Here is a 17725-nt window from a genome sequence, read left to right on the forward strand (position 1 = left end):
ATTTGTTTCAATGGTGATAAAAATACAAAAGTATAATTCTTTAATTTTATGAATTGGTTAAATATCATTGGACATCATTTTTGCTCCTCCTATTGGAAAAGTTGCTCTTAGTCTTTTTGCTTTGATACATTTAAATGTTTGTGGTCCCTTACATGTTACCGATGTTACTTAGTCTAAAATAGTACAAGCATAAAGGTCATCTATGAATGTTCTACAATTTTGTGGTTGAGGGATAGAAGGTATGTAAATTTAACAAGCCAGGCTGAAGTAGTCACTTGGAGCTTGGTTTGAAAATTTGAGGATGGTGGAATTTTAAAACCCGACCCGTATTGAATCGAATGTGGATCTTACAGTTCCCCAACTTGACCTGACCCACATGCAGCAGCCCCTACTATAACCCAAACTCTGGTCAGCACTAGAACATGCTTTACAAAACCTGGTTTGCTCTCTACTCGTTTAGAAAGATAAGGCTCATGTTCTTCTTAATGGAGCTGAAAAGAAAAGAGGCTTGACTGAACAAGGCTTAGGTGCAATGAACCTGCAAAATATGATATCTTTGAAAGTTAAAGAACAGAATTGAAGTAACTACGCCTAAAATGCTACTTCAAAATTTGTGTCTGCTACACACAGGCACATATAATTGATGGGTCAAAATAATCATTTCAAGACTTCATATGCAACGGCAGAGAGTCTCATTGAACAGCTGAAACCATGAGAGAAGCTACCGCTTTCAAGCACACCACTTGCTTGGAAAGAAGGAACACCCCTTCAATACGGATTGCCCAGATAACTGGATAGAATTCGTGAATTAATTTTAGCATGATCAATGTAAGAGGAAACACAAACACGGTAGAGAACCTTTTGATGTTCTTCAACCTCTCAAAATTTAACATAATAAAAGTTCAAAAGAATTTCAAGAAATTGCAGGCCTCAATTCCTTGTGGTTTGCCGAAAGTAATACACTGCCTACTACTACAAACTACCGACACAGCCAATTTGCGTCTGATCTGCCAATTTCTCTCTATAAGCTGCAATTCCCTGGAATAACAGTCTAAACAACTTAGCTTACTTGTTGCTGGCCATACACAGGATAAGCTCCATATGCAGCGGCAGCAGCATACATGCTAGGATCTTGATGAGGTACTCCATATCCATATCCATCATAAATCTGTCCCCCATAGTATGCTCCATTCCAGTTATTTGAGTGGTCACCTCTAGGCTGTAAAAGACGAGGAAGATCATAGAGGACCAAAACATATAAGTGACAAGTTGTGAATGTGCTATTATGATAATAAACACATTTACCAAAGTGTTGGAATTTCTACTCATGCTAAAGGAAATGTTATATCCCTTTCAAGAGGATACCAAAGTTTAGATGAACTGAAAAGTGAAAAAAATGACCTCATTACTCGAGAAAGAATCATTTCCTACCTGCTTGTTCGCTGGATTTCGACCCCATGAGAGACGAACTGTCTGATTCCCAATAACTGTCCCATTCAACTTCTGCAATGCCTCTTCTGCGTTGTTGCTGTCAAACATGGCCAATAATACATCTCAAACAACATCAAGTAGACAGAAAAAATCATCCTACAGTACATGGATTGCTAAAACTTTATTCATTTGATAATTCCTTTGCTGCTTCCACAGAGCTTCATTTGGTGCATTTGTTGGATTCAGATCCAACAGAAAGAGCCAATTAATATGAGTTCAGCTAAAGGGTGAGCCTTTCTAGAATAGCAATATCCTGATCCTCCAGAACTGTCTAAATTAACTTCAATTCGATAACAATGACTGTAAAATGATAGATCTGTTTTCGTTTTACCCCTTCATTTTGGTATATTACCTTTCCTAGCATATGGACATGCTTCAAAAATCTGTCAGTTTCTTCCAGATTTAATGACCTACAGCTAATTGGAGAGCTAACTTTACTCTTTATTTAGGCACAATTAGTTTATTCCCCAAAAGTAGATGTCCAAGCCCAGCTACTGGCAGTGTGAAAGCCTTGCCCTACTTTCCCTTTTCAGCCCAGGCCCTATTTGCCCTTATTCCCTTAGAAAGGTTTGGATAAAAGAAAGACTATTCCCATTTTGACTACTCACAAAATTGTCATCATGGGATGAATTTCCAATAGGATATTTAAGCTCTCACCTCACACAAGAGCAGAAAAGGCTTTTCTGTTTAATTTATAATATAAATCAAATTTCTGTAGTTGAGCGCAATAGAAGAAAATTACCGGTGTGCAAACTGCACAAATCCACACCCTTTACCAGCAGGTATTTTCACTGAGACAATCTCACCATACTGAGAAAAGGTCTCCCTGAGGTAGTCATCACTGGCACTAGCATCAAGTCCACCAACAAATATCTATCATACAAAACATGTCAATAGAAGTAACAGGTGCAAATATATAGTATGCTTTTCACAGCGAAGGACAAATTTTCACTGATCAACTCATGAAGATTTAGACTCACTGTAGTGTTAGCTGAATCATTGTCTGATTGAGAAGAACCATTAGATGCAAAACCACCTGAATGAAACAAAAACAGAAAGAAGATCAAATATATCGTATCTCCAGAAAGAGAAAGAGAACAAAGACTTTCAGAAAACAAGAACACAATAAACTTAACGAAACTAGCTACAAAATCTTATCTAGGCATCACATATTTTCTAGAGCAACGTCATATTGGAATTGAAAGAAAACAACCAAACTGTTGTCAATTGCTGCATGAGTAACAATTTGGCCCTGTATATAATTGAATCATGGTTGAGTTACAAACCTGAGTGATTCTTTTTTATCTTTTGCATTTTGATTACACGCAACCTACACCTAATCTCCTCAGAGATACTCGAAACCAAGACCTTACACTAAAAACCCTCACAGCCAAAGGCCCAATCCACACACCTAAGTGATTTTAGTAAATACTTGACGGCTAAAATAAGATTAGACAGTCAAGTAAGATTTTGAGAAGGTACCACTTTATTTCCCAATGATAAATTTTATATCAATAAATGTTTTGGGTACAAATCTTAATTTCTACGAAGGCATACTTAAGTTACAATCTCATTAGCAATGGTAATCAATTAGGAATTTAAGTTTCCTGGTATAAATAATTATTATGTTTACTTTGCTCTCAGCTTAGTATACAGCAACTTCAAATAGATGAACTTTTTCCTAAGTATGAATATTTTCAAAATACATGTACCATCATCAAAACTAAGCTTTGGTTCCACATATGTCGCGAAAAACTGAATACCCCATATTCAAATTGATGATTATAATCAAAAGAAATTGCAATGGCTGTCAACCTACTTGACACATCACCCTTTACCTTGACTTAGGAACAAAAAAGCTTTGTCAGACACCTACAACTCAGCTTTAGTTCTGACACATGGTGACTTCTATTCATCAGAAGATGGTTCAACAGAGACTTACCAGGTTGACTAACTTGCATGCTTATGTGATATTATATTTTTGTTTTGCTTCATGTATCAAATGCAAGAAAACCAAATCATGGAAAGATGCTACCAGATGACAAATAATTGGCAAGAGACAACCATTAAGATGGTCAATACATGCTACTCTAGTCTAACCTAACATTAGTAAATCAATTAGCTGTCTAATAATCAACCATATTCTTTTCCTTAGAGAAATGATAATAAACAATTATTTTCCAAGCTCAATTACAGAGTCAGCATTTTTTTTTAACCTTTGAAAAGATAGTATATTAAAGGAAAGTAAAAGCCAGGGAAAAATCAACCTTAAGAAGAAAAAAAGAAGAGTAAAACCGTCAGGAAAATATGAAACAATAATAACTGTCTTTTTTTCACATAAAAAACATAAACAAAAAGGACCAATTATCCCACTGAAAATATAATCTCAGGAGTTTATCATGTTGAGAAGTTTAGCATTTCGTGTTACCTTGTTGAAATCCTGAAGACTTTCTAGGGGTTGCCACACCAATGCGCATGGGTCTACTGGAACAATATACACCATTCATCTCAGACATAGCTCGTTGCCTCTCATTATCATCCCCAAATCTTACAAAACCGTAACCTTTTGAACGACCGGTGTTTGCATCTATGACGACTTTTGCACCCTTTACAGATGGATACCTACTAGCAAAAGTTTCTTGCAACAAAGTATCAGTTACATCAGAAGCCAAATCACCTACAAAAATAGAGTGGTCTGAACCAGAATCTGAACGTCTCTCCCCCATGCTAAATGATGCCCAGTTCAGCCGAAAGGGCTGATCTGTGTTAGGCATTGGTGCACCATTGTAGTTTTGTAATACTTTTTCTGCCGCAGCTCGTGAATGAAATTCCACAAACCCATAGCCCTCTGACAGACCAGTTTGTTTATTCCGAATAACTTTTATGGAGATGACCTGAGTAATCGTGTTGCCAAATTAGTAAAAGCGAACAGACATAATTAAGCAGCCATGAAGAGAAAAACACCATTAACGTGTTAATAGAATAAGAAGTTTTGGCAAAACATTTAATATAATAAAATATTTTTTATCCAAATTTTATAAATTAAAAAAATTCTTGTAGAAGATGGCAATGGCTAAAGAGTTGATACTTCAGTATATATCATGCCATATTCTCCATCAACGATTCATATGATTCCCATCATTTAAAAAACAGTTGGTGCTATTTACTTGATCAGAACTGAGTACAAGAAGGAAGGAATTCTATTTTCAAGGGTTCAGACAGCTCTCATGTTTGTGGGGAGAAAATTAATGTGTCACAGACAGCTCTCATGTAATACAAAAAACACAAGCTTTAGCCAACATCATTTGAAACCATGTGTTTGCAAAGGAAAACATAAAATTCTAAAAGTACTGCACAAGAAGAAATTCCTAAATCTAAAACACAGCTGACATTACTTTAGAAATAAAACCATTCCATGGAAGTAGCAATGAGGAGTCAAATACTTTACGAATGCGTACCTTCCAGCACTATTATGTGGACATCAAGAGCCTGCATTCAAGATAAGTTATAACATAAAATAATCAGGGTGACTAATTCTAGGATTCCAAACTGCAACCAAAAAGTGCATGTGAAAAGGAGAGAGAACGATGAAGAGAGAGAAAGTAGAGAAGAGAGCTGCAAAGAAAGAGCTGTGTTGGGGGTTGTAATTTATTAAAGCTGTCTGAGTAAAATTACAACTATGCTCTTAAATGAAACCCTAATCTCCTTGTATCTCCCATTCTACATGTCCTATTTACATGAAACTTGGACCATAGATGTAATTTAACATAAGTAACAAGATTACATCAAGACATATAGATAAAGATAAAATAAAATGACCAAAATGCCCTTTTATTTATTTTTCAACATTTCCCCTCAAATAGGAGCCCATATGTCAAAAAGTCTCAGTTTGCTACAAAAGTTCAGAAATTCATGCTTTCCCAACACTAGTGAAGACATCACCAAGTTGATCACCAAACCGAATATATGGGCTTGTCACCTCCTTCATCACTGCATCCTGAATGAAATGATAATCTACCTCTATGTGCTTCTTTCTCTCATGAAACACCGGATTACTATCATAATACATAGTCATAGGATCTTTCCGATATAAGCCCAACTCCTGGGCAACAAATTTCACCCACATTAGTTCAATGACGATGTAGGTCTTTGCTCTGTATTTAGCTTCTGCACTAGACCGAGCAACTACATTTTGTTTCTTACTCTTCCAGTTGATTAAGTTTCCTCCCAGAAATACACGGTACCCAATAGTTGATTTTCAGTCAAGCTTGAAGCCTGCATAACCAATGTCAGAGAAGGCCTCGATCGTCAAGTGATCATTAGGTCTAAAGAGAAGACCATTTCCTAGTGCTCCTTTTAGATATCGTAAGACTCTTTGTGCAGCCTCTAGATAAATCTTACATGGATGTTCCATGAACTGTCTCACTAAACTAACCACAAATGAGATATCCAGTCTAATAACTATAGCATATATGAGTTTGCTTACTAATCTTCGATACATTGTTTTGTCTTTCAATTTTGGACTTTGGTCATCATGAAGATCATGTCCTACCTCCATAGGAGTATCAATAGGTTTAGCTCCCAAAAGTCCATACTCTTGAAGCATGTCAATGTCATACTTACTCTGAGTCGAAGATGTTTCCTCCTTGCTTCTTGCAACTTCAATACCCAAAAAATAACTCATATACCCTGGAAAGATTGCTCTTTTGAGTATATAAGGCTTCTAAAGATAACCACATAGCTTTGGCAGTTTCAAAATTCATAACCTGACTCTGAATAGTAGATTCCATGTTGTTGACAAGCCAAGTCATTAATTGGTTGTCTTCTGTTTCCCAATCATCATCTTGAGGGATAGGAGGATCATCCCTAATAAATTTTAGCTTCTTCCTGCCGTTTAAATACATTCTAACAAATCTGGACCAAGTGAGATGATGATCACCTTTCAATTTTTCTGAAGTGATAGTGATAATATCTTTCCCATCATGATTATAAGATTCTTTAGATGAAGTGTAAACTTTACCAGAATCAGCCATAATAGGAACATAAAAAAACCAAAAAGATCAAATAAACCTTCAAACAAAATCCAAGTAATCCACCTAGGTGGGCCCCAACATGTAGAATTAGGGTTAGGACAAGTAGGTGATGTGCACTAATCAGAAATACCAGAATTCCAGCACAAGTATCAAATTCCAAATCAAACAGTGCAAAAGAGCCTTAATAGGGCTGACATCAGCAGACGCCGAGAACGATGTTGATGTCAGCAAATGTAAGCTCGGGAGTTGGTGCACACCCTGATATCAGCATAAAAACCCCTTTTGGACAGTTTAAAACATCAAGATCTGTTCTAGGAACAATAGAACCACTAACCCTAGGGTTTTGACAAAGAGAAAAGGAGAAAATTTAGATTTTTACCAACCAATAGCCGGAGAACCTTACAAAGATCCTTCCTTTATCTAGAAGTTTGCTTCAAAAGGATGAAAAACTGACAAAGAACCTTCCCAGATGCAATTTACTGCTCTAATACCATGAAAAAAGTAAGGAGAGAGAACGATGAAGAGAGAGAGAGAGAGAGTGGAGAACAGAGCTCCAAAGAAAGAGCTGTGTTGGGGTTTGTGCACGACCCCAACCTCTATTTATTAAAGTTGTTTGAGTAAAATTACAACTATGCCTTTACTTAAGTGAAACCCTAATCTCCTTATATCTCTCATTCTACATGTCCTATTTACATGAAGTTTGGACCAAAGACATAATTCAACATAAGTAACAAGATTACATCAACACAAATGAATAAAGATAAATTAAAATGACCAAAATACCCTTGTACTTGTTTTTCAACCGTGCATTTTTACAAGAAATGCATTTCAAAATTGAAAAATAATATCAAACTCCATATTAGACTTATATAGATATATGAGAAGTTAATTCTTGTTTTTGTGTTGGTGAGAAGGCTTATTTTGGGGTTTGGGAAGCTCTTTGGGTGAAAATTGCAATAGACAAAACCTAGAGTAAAAGGTATTTTCAATGTTGTTAACAATCTCATGTTTTCTCGGGAAAGCGCCAAGATATCACAACACAGTCGATGCAGCTGCCTAAAGGAAAAACAAACAAGAATGGGTTGGGAAGGTTGGGTACTGGTACAGTTGCCTCATTGCTTCAGTGGTTCCTAACTTAAGTAGTCGTGAGGGGATGATTGTCACAGGCAACTGTAGCACTGCCTTAATAGAATAAGTTCCATCCAAAAATTAGTTTATAGATGGTATCATGTGAAAACTTCTACCATAACAGGATATCTTTTTAGGACAATATTAAACAGGGTATTTAAATGTCAAAAAGAGTCAGACATGAGCCTTATAAAATTTGACTTGGTGCTGTTCTCTTTTGAGTTAAAGATGATTTCCCCTCTTTGGCCCTACTTTAGAATAGATACTAATAATGAAAGATGAAAACAGAGGCTTCAGATGAGCCAGAAACAAGCGAAGAAATGGCACTAAAAAAATAACAGAAAAGGATGAGGTTAAAATTGCTACTTCTTCTCTTAATCCTCTTGGCATTTGGAAAAAAGATAAACATTTAACGACCAAATTGTCTTCTACCAAACCTAGAGAGTCAAAAACAGTCATAAAGCATAAATATATCTCTTTCTGAGTTCTTTTATGGCCAGTACACTGCTGCTAGTAGTTGTTCAATTACAGTTCCCCCAAGCAAAAAAAATCAAAGAATAAGTTTTCTGTTGAATCTACCAGCCATGCAAAGCTGTATTAGGATCCAATTGTCATTTTCTACAAATGGAAGATATTTTCACCCTATTCTTTTTGTAAGAAATTGATGCTTAAATAGAATACGACAAGTCAATTTTTATATGTATCATCTTAATCCACAAAGATACAACAAAAGGAACCATCTGATTGAGTTTCTTTCTCTAACAATGAGAGATGATTCATTCGCTACACAGGTCTATATCAAACAAAGAGGGATGCTGAAAGTTATTCCTTTAAAGCTGATGAAAATTTCCAAGAAGAGCACTACATGTGCATCTGTCATCCAGTGTATTGCAACGGCAAGAGTGACTTTTAATCACAACAACGAACTTATCCAATTGAAGTTTACGTGTTAGAGACCCTTGAAGCCAAATGTTCAATATCCGTTATTTAAGATATATAATGTCACACTCAACTGCACCTGATACAAAAATATCAAGTTGTTAAGCGATTTCACTCATTCCTCACTGTTGTTGTTTGAAAAAAAAAAAAATACTTGATTAATTATAACTTTTTCTAGTTCTCCAAATACAACTGAAAAAAGCACCTCTCAAAGAAACTCATTTTCTCACATCAATAAGGCATCAGTTTTAGATAAAACTAAAACACAAAAACAAGGCTTCCGTATAAGTAATACACCCACCAGAAAGTCTATCCACCCAAAGAGAAAGAGACAACGGGAACAAAACCCCATCTATACACAACTATTAAACAACTCATTCGAGCGCGAAATGAGCACAATTTCAAACTATACAATTACAAGAACTCTTTATCTTCGCTAATAATAATCAAGTTACACGAAAAACACACAGGATCTCACCAAAGAAAAACAGAAAGAAATCTAACCTCGCCGGTGTGAGCGAAACAACTGTGGAGGTAACTCTCTTCCATCCAATATTGTAGATCTCCAACCCAGATCGTCTTATTCTCGTCGTTCGACTTGCTCGTCATCTGCTGCTGCTGATGGTACGGGATAAATTGCTGCGGGTAATGCTGCGGCGGCATCATCATCATCGCCGCGGTAGGGTACTGCATCGCCACCCAGGGCTGCGGCGGCGGCTGTGGCGTTTGCTGCCGGTGCTGCTGCGGATCCATTCCTGCCGTCGACTGCATCATCTTCCCTAATATGCCAACGAATCTACGACTCCGATGCTATAAAAATGGAACAACAAAGCATGTAACTGAGAGAAAGGAAGAGAGATAAAAGAGGCAGGAGAGAAGAGAAGGCCTGGTCTGGGGGAGCAGAACCAGGGGCGGAAAGAGAGCTCAACGACGCAGTATTGGATCAGTTTAATAGCAAAAGAAAGTCGGCCTCCAACCGTCAGATCCGTCTCAAAACCGGTCTTAGGATCCGATCTCCACCGTCAGTTCCGCGTAATTTGGTATCGGTAATTACTGTAAAATTAACTAAATAATTTACAAGGGTTTTCAAAATTTTCCCTTTCTGGAAAAGGAGGGAGGTCCGGGGTTGTTCGTCTTTTGGACATGCGCCTTGACCGTCCCATCTTGACCGTACGTGGTCACCGTGTCTCATGATTGGAAATCGTCGCCCTGTGGGTCCCACCACTTAGGGTTTTTTTGACGTGCACCTTCCTCGTAACAAAGGAAGATTTAGATTTCATGCACGTGAACCATAAACGTTACGGTGTCTGCCTGTTTCATAGTTCGTTGCCGACTTGGACTCCGGCTCAGGTGTCTGCATGGTTGATTTAGAACCAGCCAACCAGGGTTCAGCTACATCAACTAGGGATCTGACTTGATCGTAGTGAATCAGGTCGGGCTGGGCCACCGACTCAAGCGTGAGGAAGGGGACCCACATAAAAAAAAAGATGAGACTTGTCCTCTCTTTGATTCGACTCGTCCTCTCTTCGTTGGGCTATCGAGTGAACATGGTTTGGTAATTCGGTGGGTTAACTCGAGACTCAAACCAATTGACTCGGATTTCCAATGTAGCAAGTCAGATCAGTAACGCGGACTTGCCCTGAACCACCCTGGAAAATGTGATTTGGATATGCAAGTCGGGATGAGTTGCGGTTCTTGGACATGACTTGTAGTCCTGATTTGCCTCCCCAAATAAATTCTTTCCCACCCTCCCTTGTAACAATAAGTTGATTCCCTTATTGTTTTTTTATAGTAACAAAACTTAATAGATCTAACAATTTACAAAACCAAGTATTTCAAATATTTTACCTTCAATAGTCAATGCATTTCAAGGTCTAAAACTTCAAAACGATCAAATTTGCTCAAGACCTCAAACATCATTGAAGAACAACTCTTAAAGAAACACCCACAAGGAAGAAGACATCGAGAAGACTAAAGTTCAAATGTAAAAGTCATATGTCCCTTCTTTATGTACAATGGTGTAGATGGAGCTTTAGGTCATATTGTTTGCATATAAATATATTTAGGAGCATCATATACATCTCTTAGAACATGTTAGAGTACTTAGACAAAATCATTCTCATGCTTTTAAAGTCCACTTAATCATCCAAGAGTGTGCAGGCCAAGATTATAAAATATGATCGATCAACCATAGTTGATTGATCGATTATCCATAATACAGTCATATCATGCTATAAAGCACGATCGATCATCTGATTTGGAATAATTAATCAATATTATCCATGTAATCTGATTTGGAATGATCAACCATCCTACCAAATCGATCGATCTGACAGAAGCTTGTCAGTCAAGGACATAAAACTTGTTTTGCCCTCATAAGATTGGCCATTGTATCTTCAAAAGTTGGTTTATTCATTCTAGCAAGAATTTGAGCTTGAATGGCTTCATAAATGGGACCAAGGGAATGTAACATCTAGTGAGTGTGGTCTCTTCACTTAGCCTTTCAAGTAGGGGTGGCATTGAACCAAGCCGGTTCGCAAGCGGCTCGAGTTTGGCTTGGTTCCGACTTAGTTTGATTCAATTTATCATGATCTCGAACAAAGTTCGAGATCCATATATGGCTCGTTTGAGTTAAAGAGCTGAGCTTGATCGAACCATGGTTCGGTTCGAAAGCTCGCGAGTCGGCTCGTGAATGGGCTCTAGAGTCGGGAGTGGGAGTGGGAGCGAGAGCGAGGGGGGAGGGGGGGATTCTTCCTCCCCTCATCACCGTCGAGCCCCTCCTGTCCGCTGTTGTGGCCGCCTCTGTTGCCGTCAACAACTGCCTCACCGGCCGCCTTCGCCGCTGCTCGATTTCTTCCCCCTCGTCTGCTTTCGCCTTTGTTTCCATCGCCGCCGTCATCCCCAACGAAAGTTCCTCACCGGCGTCGCTTTTCCCTCCGCGTCATCCTTGACGGAAACCAGAGGACCTAAATTAGAAGGGAAAAATAAGTTTGACAATATTTGGGGTAAAAAAAATTAATATTAGTGCGTTCTAATCCATTATCGGGATTCAATCCCGAACCTCCCCTATCATTCTTTTTATAAAATGTATGCATAATTTTATATATAATTTATTTGAAATATATTTTATGTAGAGTATTAAATGTAAGTTAAGCTCGAACTCGACTAGAGCTCAAGCTTGAACTCGGTTAAAATTATTAGGCTTGAGCTCGATTACAATTTTAGGTTCGAGGCTAGGGTTGACTCGAGCTCAAGTTCGAAATATTTAAATAAAGTTCAGCTCGAACATAGGAAGGTTCGGGCTCAGCTCAATTCAATGTCACCCTTATGCCCAATTTTAAGTAGAGGTCATACCCAATTTTATGTAGAGGACATGCCCAATTTTATGTAAAATGTATGCATAATTTTATATATAATTTTTTTAACATGTATTTTTTGAAAAGTTTTAAATGTATGTTGGAGCTCGAACTCGATACATGTATTTTTTGAAAAGTTTTAAATGAATAATAGAGCTCGAGCTCGAGCTCGGCTCGAGCTCGGTTAAAATTATTGGGCTCAAGCTCGATAACAATTTTAGGCTCGAGCCTGGGCTCGGATCGAGTTCGAGTTCGAAATATTTAAATCAAATTCGACTAGAACATAGGCAGGTTTGGGATCGGCTCGATGCCACCCCTACTTTCAAGAATTGCTTGATTTAGTTCAATAAGGTGAAATTTACTTATTTGTTGTCGCACACATTTGAACACCCCTAAAAATTGCACGATAGCTTGTCTCCACATTCCATTCTATAAAAAGTTAGTATATAGTTCATATATTTGAGAATAAAAAATCTCTTGAGAGAACCTTTTCTTTAAGCTTACCCAAATTTCATATTTTGACTCATAGAAAGCAACTTGAGTATTTACATGGGGTTTCATACTGCTCACCAACCATAACATAACCTTCAGATTTCTATACTTTCATTGAGTGCATTTAATAACATGAGGTTCTTCATAGATGAACTTCTCTTTATTTCTCATTTTGATATATATATCTCTGCTGCTCTAGCGCATAGAATATAGTGTATAGTATATAGTTGTCACCATTGAGTTTGAGACTGGTTATCTTGCCAAAGTATTAATCTTTCTCCAAGGTACTATTTGACCTGGTTATGGGGTTACATGATTTCTTTCCCTTTAGTCTTGACTCTTCCACAAACAAAAAATTACACCACTAAAATAGTTCTCTTAGAATAGCAGTAGTCGCAATCTACTAATAGATATATAAAACAATACGATTAACTAAGGCACACACCACTCATGCATCCTTGTAACTGCAATGCTTAGACTAAGACATGAATAGTATCCTCTAGAGCTAGAACGCAGAGTAAACACTTTCATATAGAATTCTATTCCTACTGTAACTATTAGAACAAAGTTATATTTCTTCTTCATGCAACTACACATCCACCTTGTAGTATTTGATACCTCCTCTACAACATCTTCTTTCTCCCACTTCAGATGACAAAATCATTCAAAAATCAGTCAAGACAATATCTCATAAAGTTCATACCCTAATCATGATCAATAATCACCATATTTACTCAATAGAGAGGATGGATTTCATTTTTTTTTTTGAAAACCAAACTCCTCCAAGGTCTATTAATATATGTTCTCTTCGAACAAACGTCCCACCAAATCTCAACCCATCTATTGTCCACAAACATAATGCTGCATACATTGTAGAGAACTTCTTAGAATCAAACTCTTGAGAAAATTTAGACTAGAAGTATAAAACACAAATATTATATTACAACTTCTTACCTTCTGCTCACTTTCAACCTACTGCTTGAGTTTGCCTTCTTGTAGATTATACATCCTTAGCTTAATCAATTTGAACACTACCTAGATTCATGCCCGCTTTAATACCATGTAAATCTGGTTAAGAGTCCTAAATTTTAAGATGTTAAGCATGGAAGGAGAAAAATGAAGGAGAGGAAAGGAGGTGGAATAGAGAAAGAATAACAATACGAAAGAAGAGATTTTGAGCACAAAAGAGAAAAAGCCCTTTTGTGTTAGGTTCTACTCTCCACATCCGTCTTATTCCTATTTATATGGAATTAGATACAAGAAGCCAATATTGCCCTTGTAAGCTACAAACAAGGTAAGATACAAAATTGTTGTAAAACGACACAACATGTAGATTACATAAAATAATGTCTTCTATACTAATAATTCAACACAACCAAAGGTATTAAGGAAGACGAAGATTGTAGACTCAAAACTGAGAAATACAAACTCTAGCTTGAGGAAGGAATGTTAAAGAGGTTGGCTTCATGAAGTCTAAGGTGAGTCTCATGAAGAACTGTTTCACAATTAGAAGCAACTCAAATAAGAAAAAAGGAAGAAGTCTCTCCTACTTGAAGTACGTGAAGAAAGAATGATCTTATTTAAATTTTCTTATTTTAGTTTTCTATTCAGCTTTATTTCTTACATGTTATTTTACTTAGAAAGTTATATTTGGGTGTAATTGGGTGACTGGGAAAATTAGAATGTAATTAGGAAACTCCCAATTATATTAATGAAGGGTCATCTTGAGGAGAGAACACGCAAGTTCTTTCTCTCCATTTTTTCTCTTTTCAATATTCTCTCTCTCTCTCTTCTCTTCCTCCTTAACCTCTTTTTGCTCATAATTTTAACAACACATCAATTGCTAGTTGATGTGTAATTGACTATTTATCATTTATATTCATTTGTGCAACTGACTGGAATTGTAGACATTGACTTCGCAAAAATTCTTTTGACTCTCTGTTTTTCACCTGTCAATTGTTGTTTTTATGAGAGTTGAATGTTTCTTTAATTTAAACTTATTCGAGCAGTTGGTTACTGACAAATTCTAAAACCTTCTATTCGATTTCCACTCAGTTGTTGCTTACTGGATAGTTAGCTGCAAGTGAAGTGCCTTATTTTGGGCACTCAACTATAACTCAAATAGTGGAGTATATCACCTCTCTAAATTATAAAAGTTATAATTTTTTTGAAAATTTTCAAATTCTCAAGTCATTTATCATTTATATTCATTTGTGCAACCGACTGGAATTGTAGTAATTGACTTCGCAAAAATTCTTCTGACTCTCTGTTTTTCACTTGTCAATTGTTGCTTTTATGAGAGTTGAATGCCTTTTTAATTTAAACTTATTTGAGTAGTTGGTTACTGACAAATTCTGAAACCTTCTGTTCGATTACCACTCAGTTGTTGCTTACTGGATAGTTAGCTGCAAGTGAAGTGCCTCATTTTGGGCACTCAACTATAACTCAAATAGTGGACTACATCACCTCTCTAAGTTATAAAAGTTTTAATTTTTTTGAAATTGTTCAAATTCTCAAGTCATGATGAAAACCTTGAATTTTTATCATCATAATCATGGTGAATGAGGATCTTGAGAGTACTTCAATCCACTCATTCCTCAATGAACTTGACTGAATCCTTCCTCGAGTCAATTATTCGATGTTTTTACAACTCCATCCTTGATGTTTATTCACTTTTTTCTTAGTCACTTTCCAAGTCCTAGTTTTGATTCCTCTCTGTCTTCATTTGACATGCATGACTTTCCTTACCTTGCACCTAAGCTTTCTTTCTCTCTCTCTCTTTCTCTGAGTCATCAATTCCTTTTTGTCCACAATTGCACTAATCTAAATGTATCTCAATTGCCTAAAAAAACTATCCACTGATTGAATATGTTATTTAAAATTTTCTATCAAAGTTTAGAAGTTACTTGAACTAATTACATATATGGAGGTAATAAAGATAGTCATTGGGTGGAGGCTACACGAGAGCATATCAATGTCATGCATGAGATCTACAGTTGAGAAATAGTTGCATATCTTTCCATGAAATTGGTAGCAAGTGGGTGTATATAAGGTGAAATCCCAATCAGATAACAATGTGGAATGTTATAATGCATGGTTGGTCACCAAGGGGTTTACTCAACAAAATTGTGTTGATTATGTTGAGACATTCAATCCGATTGTGAAAGTCATCATTATTTGTATCATGTCAGTCTTAGCATTGACTTTTCAATGGTCTTTAGAGCAATTGGATGTTAAAATGTGTTCCTTCATGGATATAGATATAATATTTATATGGAACAACCTTTAGGATTAGAAGAATGGAATGAATTGGTTATGTATATCAACTTAAAAGTTTACTCTATGGTTTTAAACAAACTTCTAGATCTTGGTACTAAAAGTTTCATGAAGAGTTATGACACTAAAGGTTTCACCAAGTGTCCTTTGATTACTCTCTATTTATTTGGCAATAAGGTCAGTTCCTCACTTTGATCTTAGTTTATGTTGATGGTACATTGTGATAAGAAGTTATGATATTTTTATTCAAGAATTGAAGTTGTTGATGAACAAACATTTTCACATGAAAGATTTAGGGCCCTTACAAAACTTCTTGGGAATTGAGATTCATAAAACCAATTCTGAAATTTGATTTTCAAAGCACAAATACACATTAGATTTACTCTCTAGGTTTGTCCTTTCAAACTAAAAACTTGTATCTACTCCTAGAGTTTTGAATTGAAACCTTCCCAAAGTGATAGATGTTGAAGTTCATTCACAAAAACATTATTGGAGTCTACTAGGTGCTTTACAATATGTCACTTTAACTCATTTGAAACATTGCCTTCAAGTGGGTCAATTCATGCACTCTCCGCATCAACAATTTTTTAGGCATCGAAATTTATCTTTAGGCATGTTAAAGGGATCTCTACTTGTGACATTACTTTGCATAGGTCTGATTGAAATTTGATTGGTCTTGATTAGTTAGTGGGGCATTATGATTTTGATTGGTTGGGAGTCCAAAAGCCAAATGATTTGTCAATGGATTTTCTATTTATTTTGGTGATAGTTTTAGTTCATGGTAGAGTCACAAGCAATGAATTATGACTTGTTCTAGTGTTGAAGTTAAATACAAAACCATGGCCATGACTATTGCTCAGTTGGTTTGGATACGACAGTAACTTCATCCAGTTCTTCATGCATAAGCCAATCTATGCTTTGTTGTGACCTAAAGGATTTTAGCATTGATAGTCAAGTACCAGATATTGCATAATTGCTTCAAACATATTGAGATCGATGTTATGGACTCAATAAGACCGAGTCATCTACTTTACTTTTATTATTTATGTTGCTTTTAATTTCGAATTTTATTGATTTGTAATAAGACTTAAAGGTAGGGGTAGAATTGGGTTTTATAACCCTAACCTATGTTGATGTTAATTACCCTATTTAAGGGGTAAGGATTGAGAAATAAAGCAAGTTCAGAATTAGCATAAACTAGGGTAATTTAGGTTCCTTCTAGGCTCTCTATTCTAGGGTCCTTGGTGTGAACTCTCTTGGGGGTTTGCTGTATCCATTGGGGAGTCTTTGAGGAGATCTTGGAAGGAAAAGGAGGAGGAATCAGCCTTCTCTTCCATGCTGCAATAGTCATCCATCTCTTCCACGAACCAGCAGTGAGGGAAGGAGGATTTGGTTGAGTCTTAGCATCAAGAAAGGGATTTTCGAGTTGCTGAATTGAAGGAGGTCTTCAAGAGGTATTTTTATCTATCTTTTCCGAGTTTAGAAGAGCTAGAGACTGCCCTCTTTACATTCAGCATTGGTAGTTGCATGAATTCAGAAACCCTACTCATTGATGTGAGGTATAAAGTGGGGTTTCATAATTGGATCCTTAAAACAGTCTCTTGCTTGAATTGGTGCATTCATAATTAAGAAAAGGAAACTCCTTTTCAAGGGGAATGAATTCAGTAAAGGGAAAGGGGTTGTTCTTGAGTAATTACAGCAAGTAAAACCCTCTTCACATGAATTATAAAAGAGGGGTTTCATATTTGAGTGCTTAAACAGTCCTTTAACTTGCTGGTTGCATCTATAATTGAGAAAAGGAAACTCCTTTTCAATTATAACGTGTGAGGGAAGAAAAAGATAGTTTCTTTTCACAAAAACGTGTTAAGAAACCCTCTAACAGTGCTGGATTCATATTCAACTCGCCGAGTTACTAGATCCATGGCTAGGGACCATAACAACTTGGTATCAGAGCAGGGTAACCCGGCAGAGAGAAGCACCAATGATTACTTTGAATTACTTGAAAGAAAA

At 36.6% G+C, this 17725-nt stretch overlaps 1 protein-coding gene across 2 annotated transcripts; it reads right to left on the reverse strand.

The window, feature by feature from the left end:
* Positions 1-791: 791 nt before the first annotated feature.
* LOC137936033 (polyadenylate-binding protein RBP47-like) lies at positions 792-9496 on the reverse strand. 2 transcript variants are annotated; one of them, XM_068780533.1, is made up of 6 exons: positions 9096-9496; positions 3920-4385; positions 2472-2527; positions 2234-2364; positions 1432-1528; positions 792-1219 (listed from the first exon to the last, which is right to left on the reverse strand). In XM_068780533.1, the coding sequence occupies exons 1-6, from the start codon at positions 9363-9365 to the stop codon at positions 1061-1063; spliced, it is 1179 nt and encodes a 392-aa protein (XP_068636634.1). In that variant the 5' UTR covers positions 9366-9496; the 3' UTR covers positions 792-1060. The 2 variants fall into 2 exon arrangements, with proteins under 2 accessions (XP_068636634.1, XP_068636635.1); XM_068780534.1 differs by lacking the exons at positions 792-1219; positions 1432-1528 and having other exon boundaries at positions 2230-2364.
* Between the last annotated feature and the right edge of the window lie 8229 nt (positions 9497-17725).

This window comes from Aristolochia californica, unplaced genomic scaffold, assembly GCF_029961685.1.
Source record: "Aristolochia californica isolate CCGP_79_NKW_82.1479 unplaced genomic scaffold, dmAriCali1.0.hap1 SCAF_7, whole genome shotgun sequence".
Taxonomy (NCBI): Eukaryota; Viridiplantae; Streptophyta; class Magnoliopsida; order Piperales; family Aristolochiaceae; genus Aristolochia; species Aristolochia californica.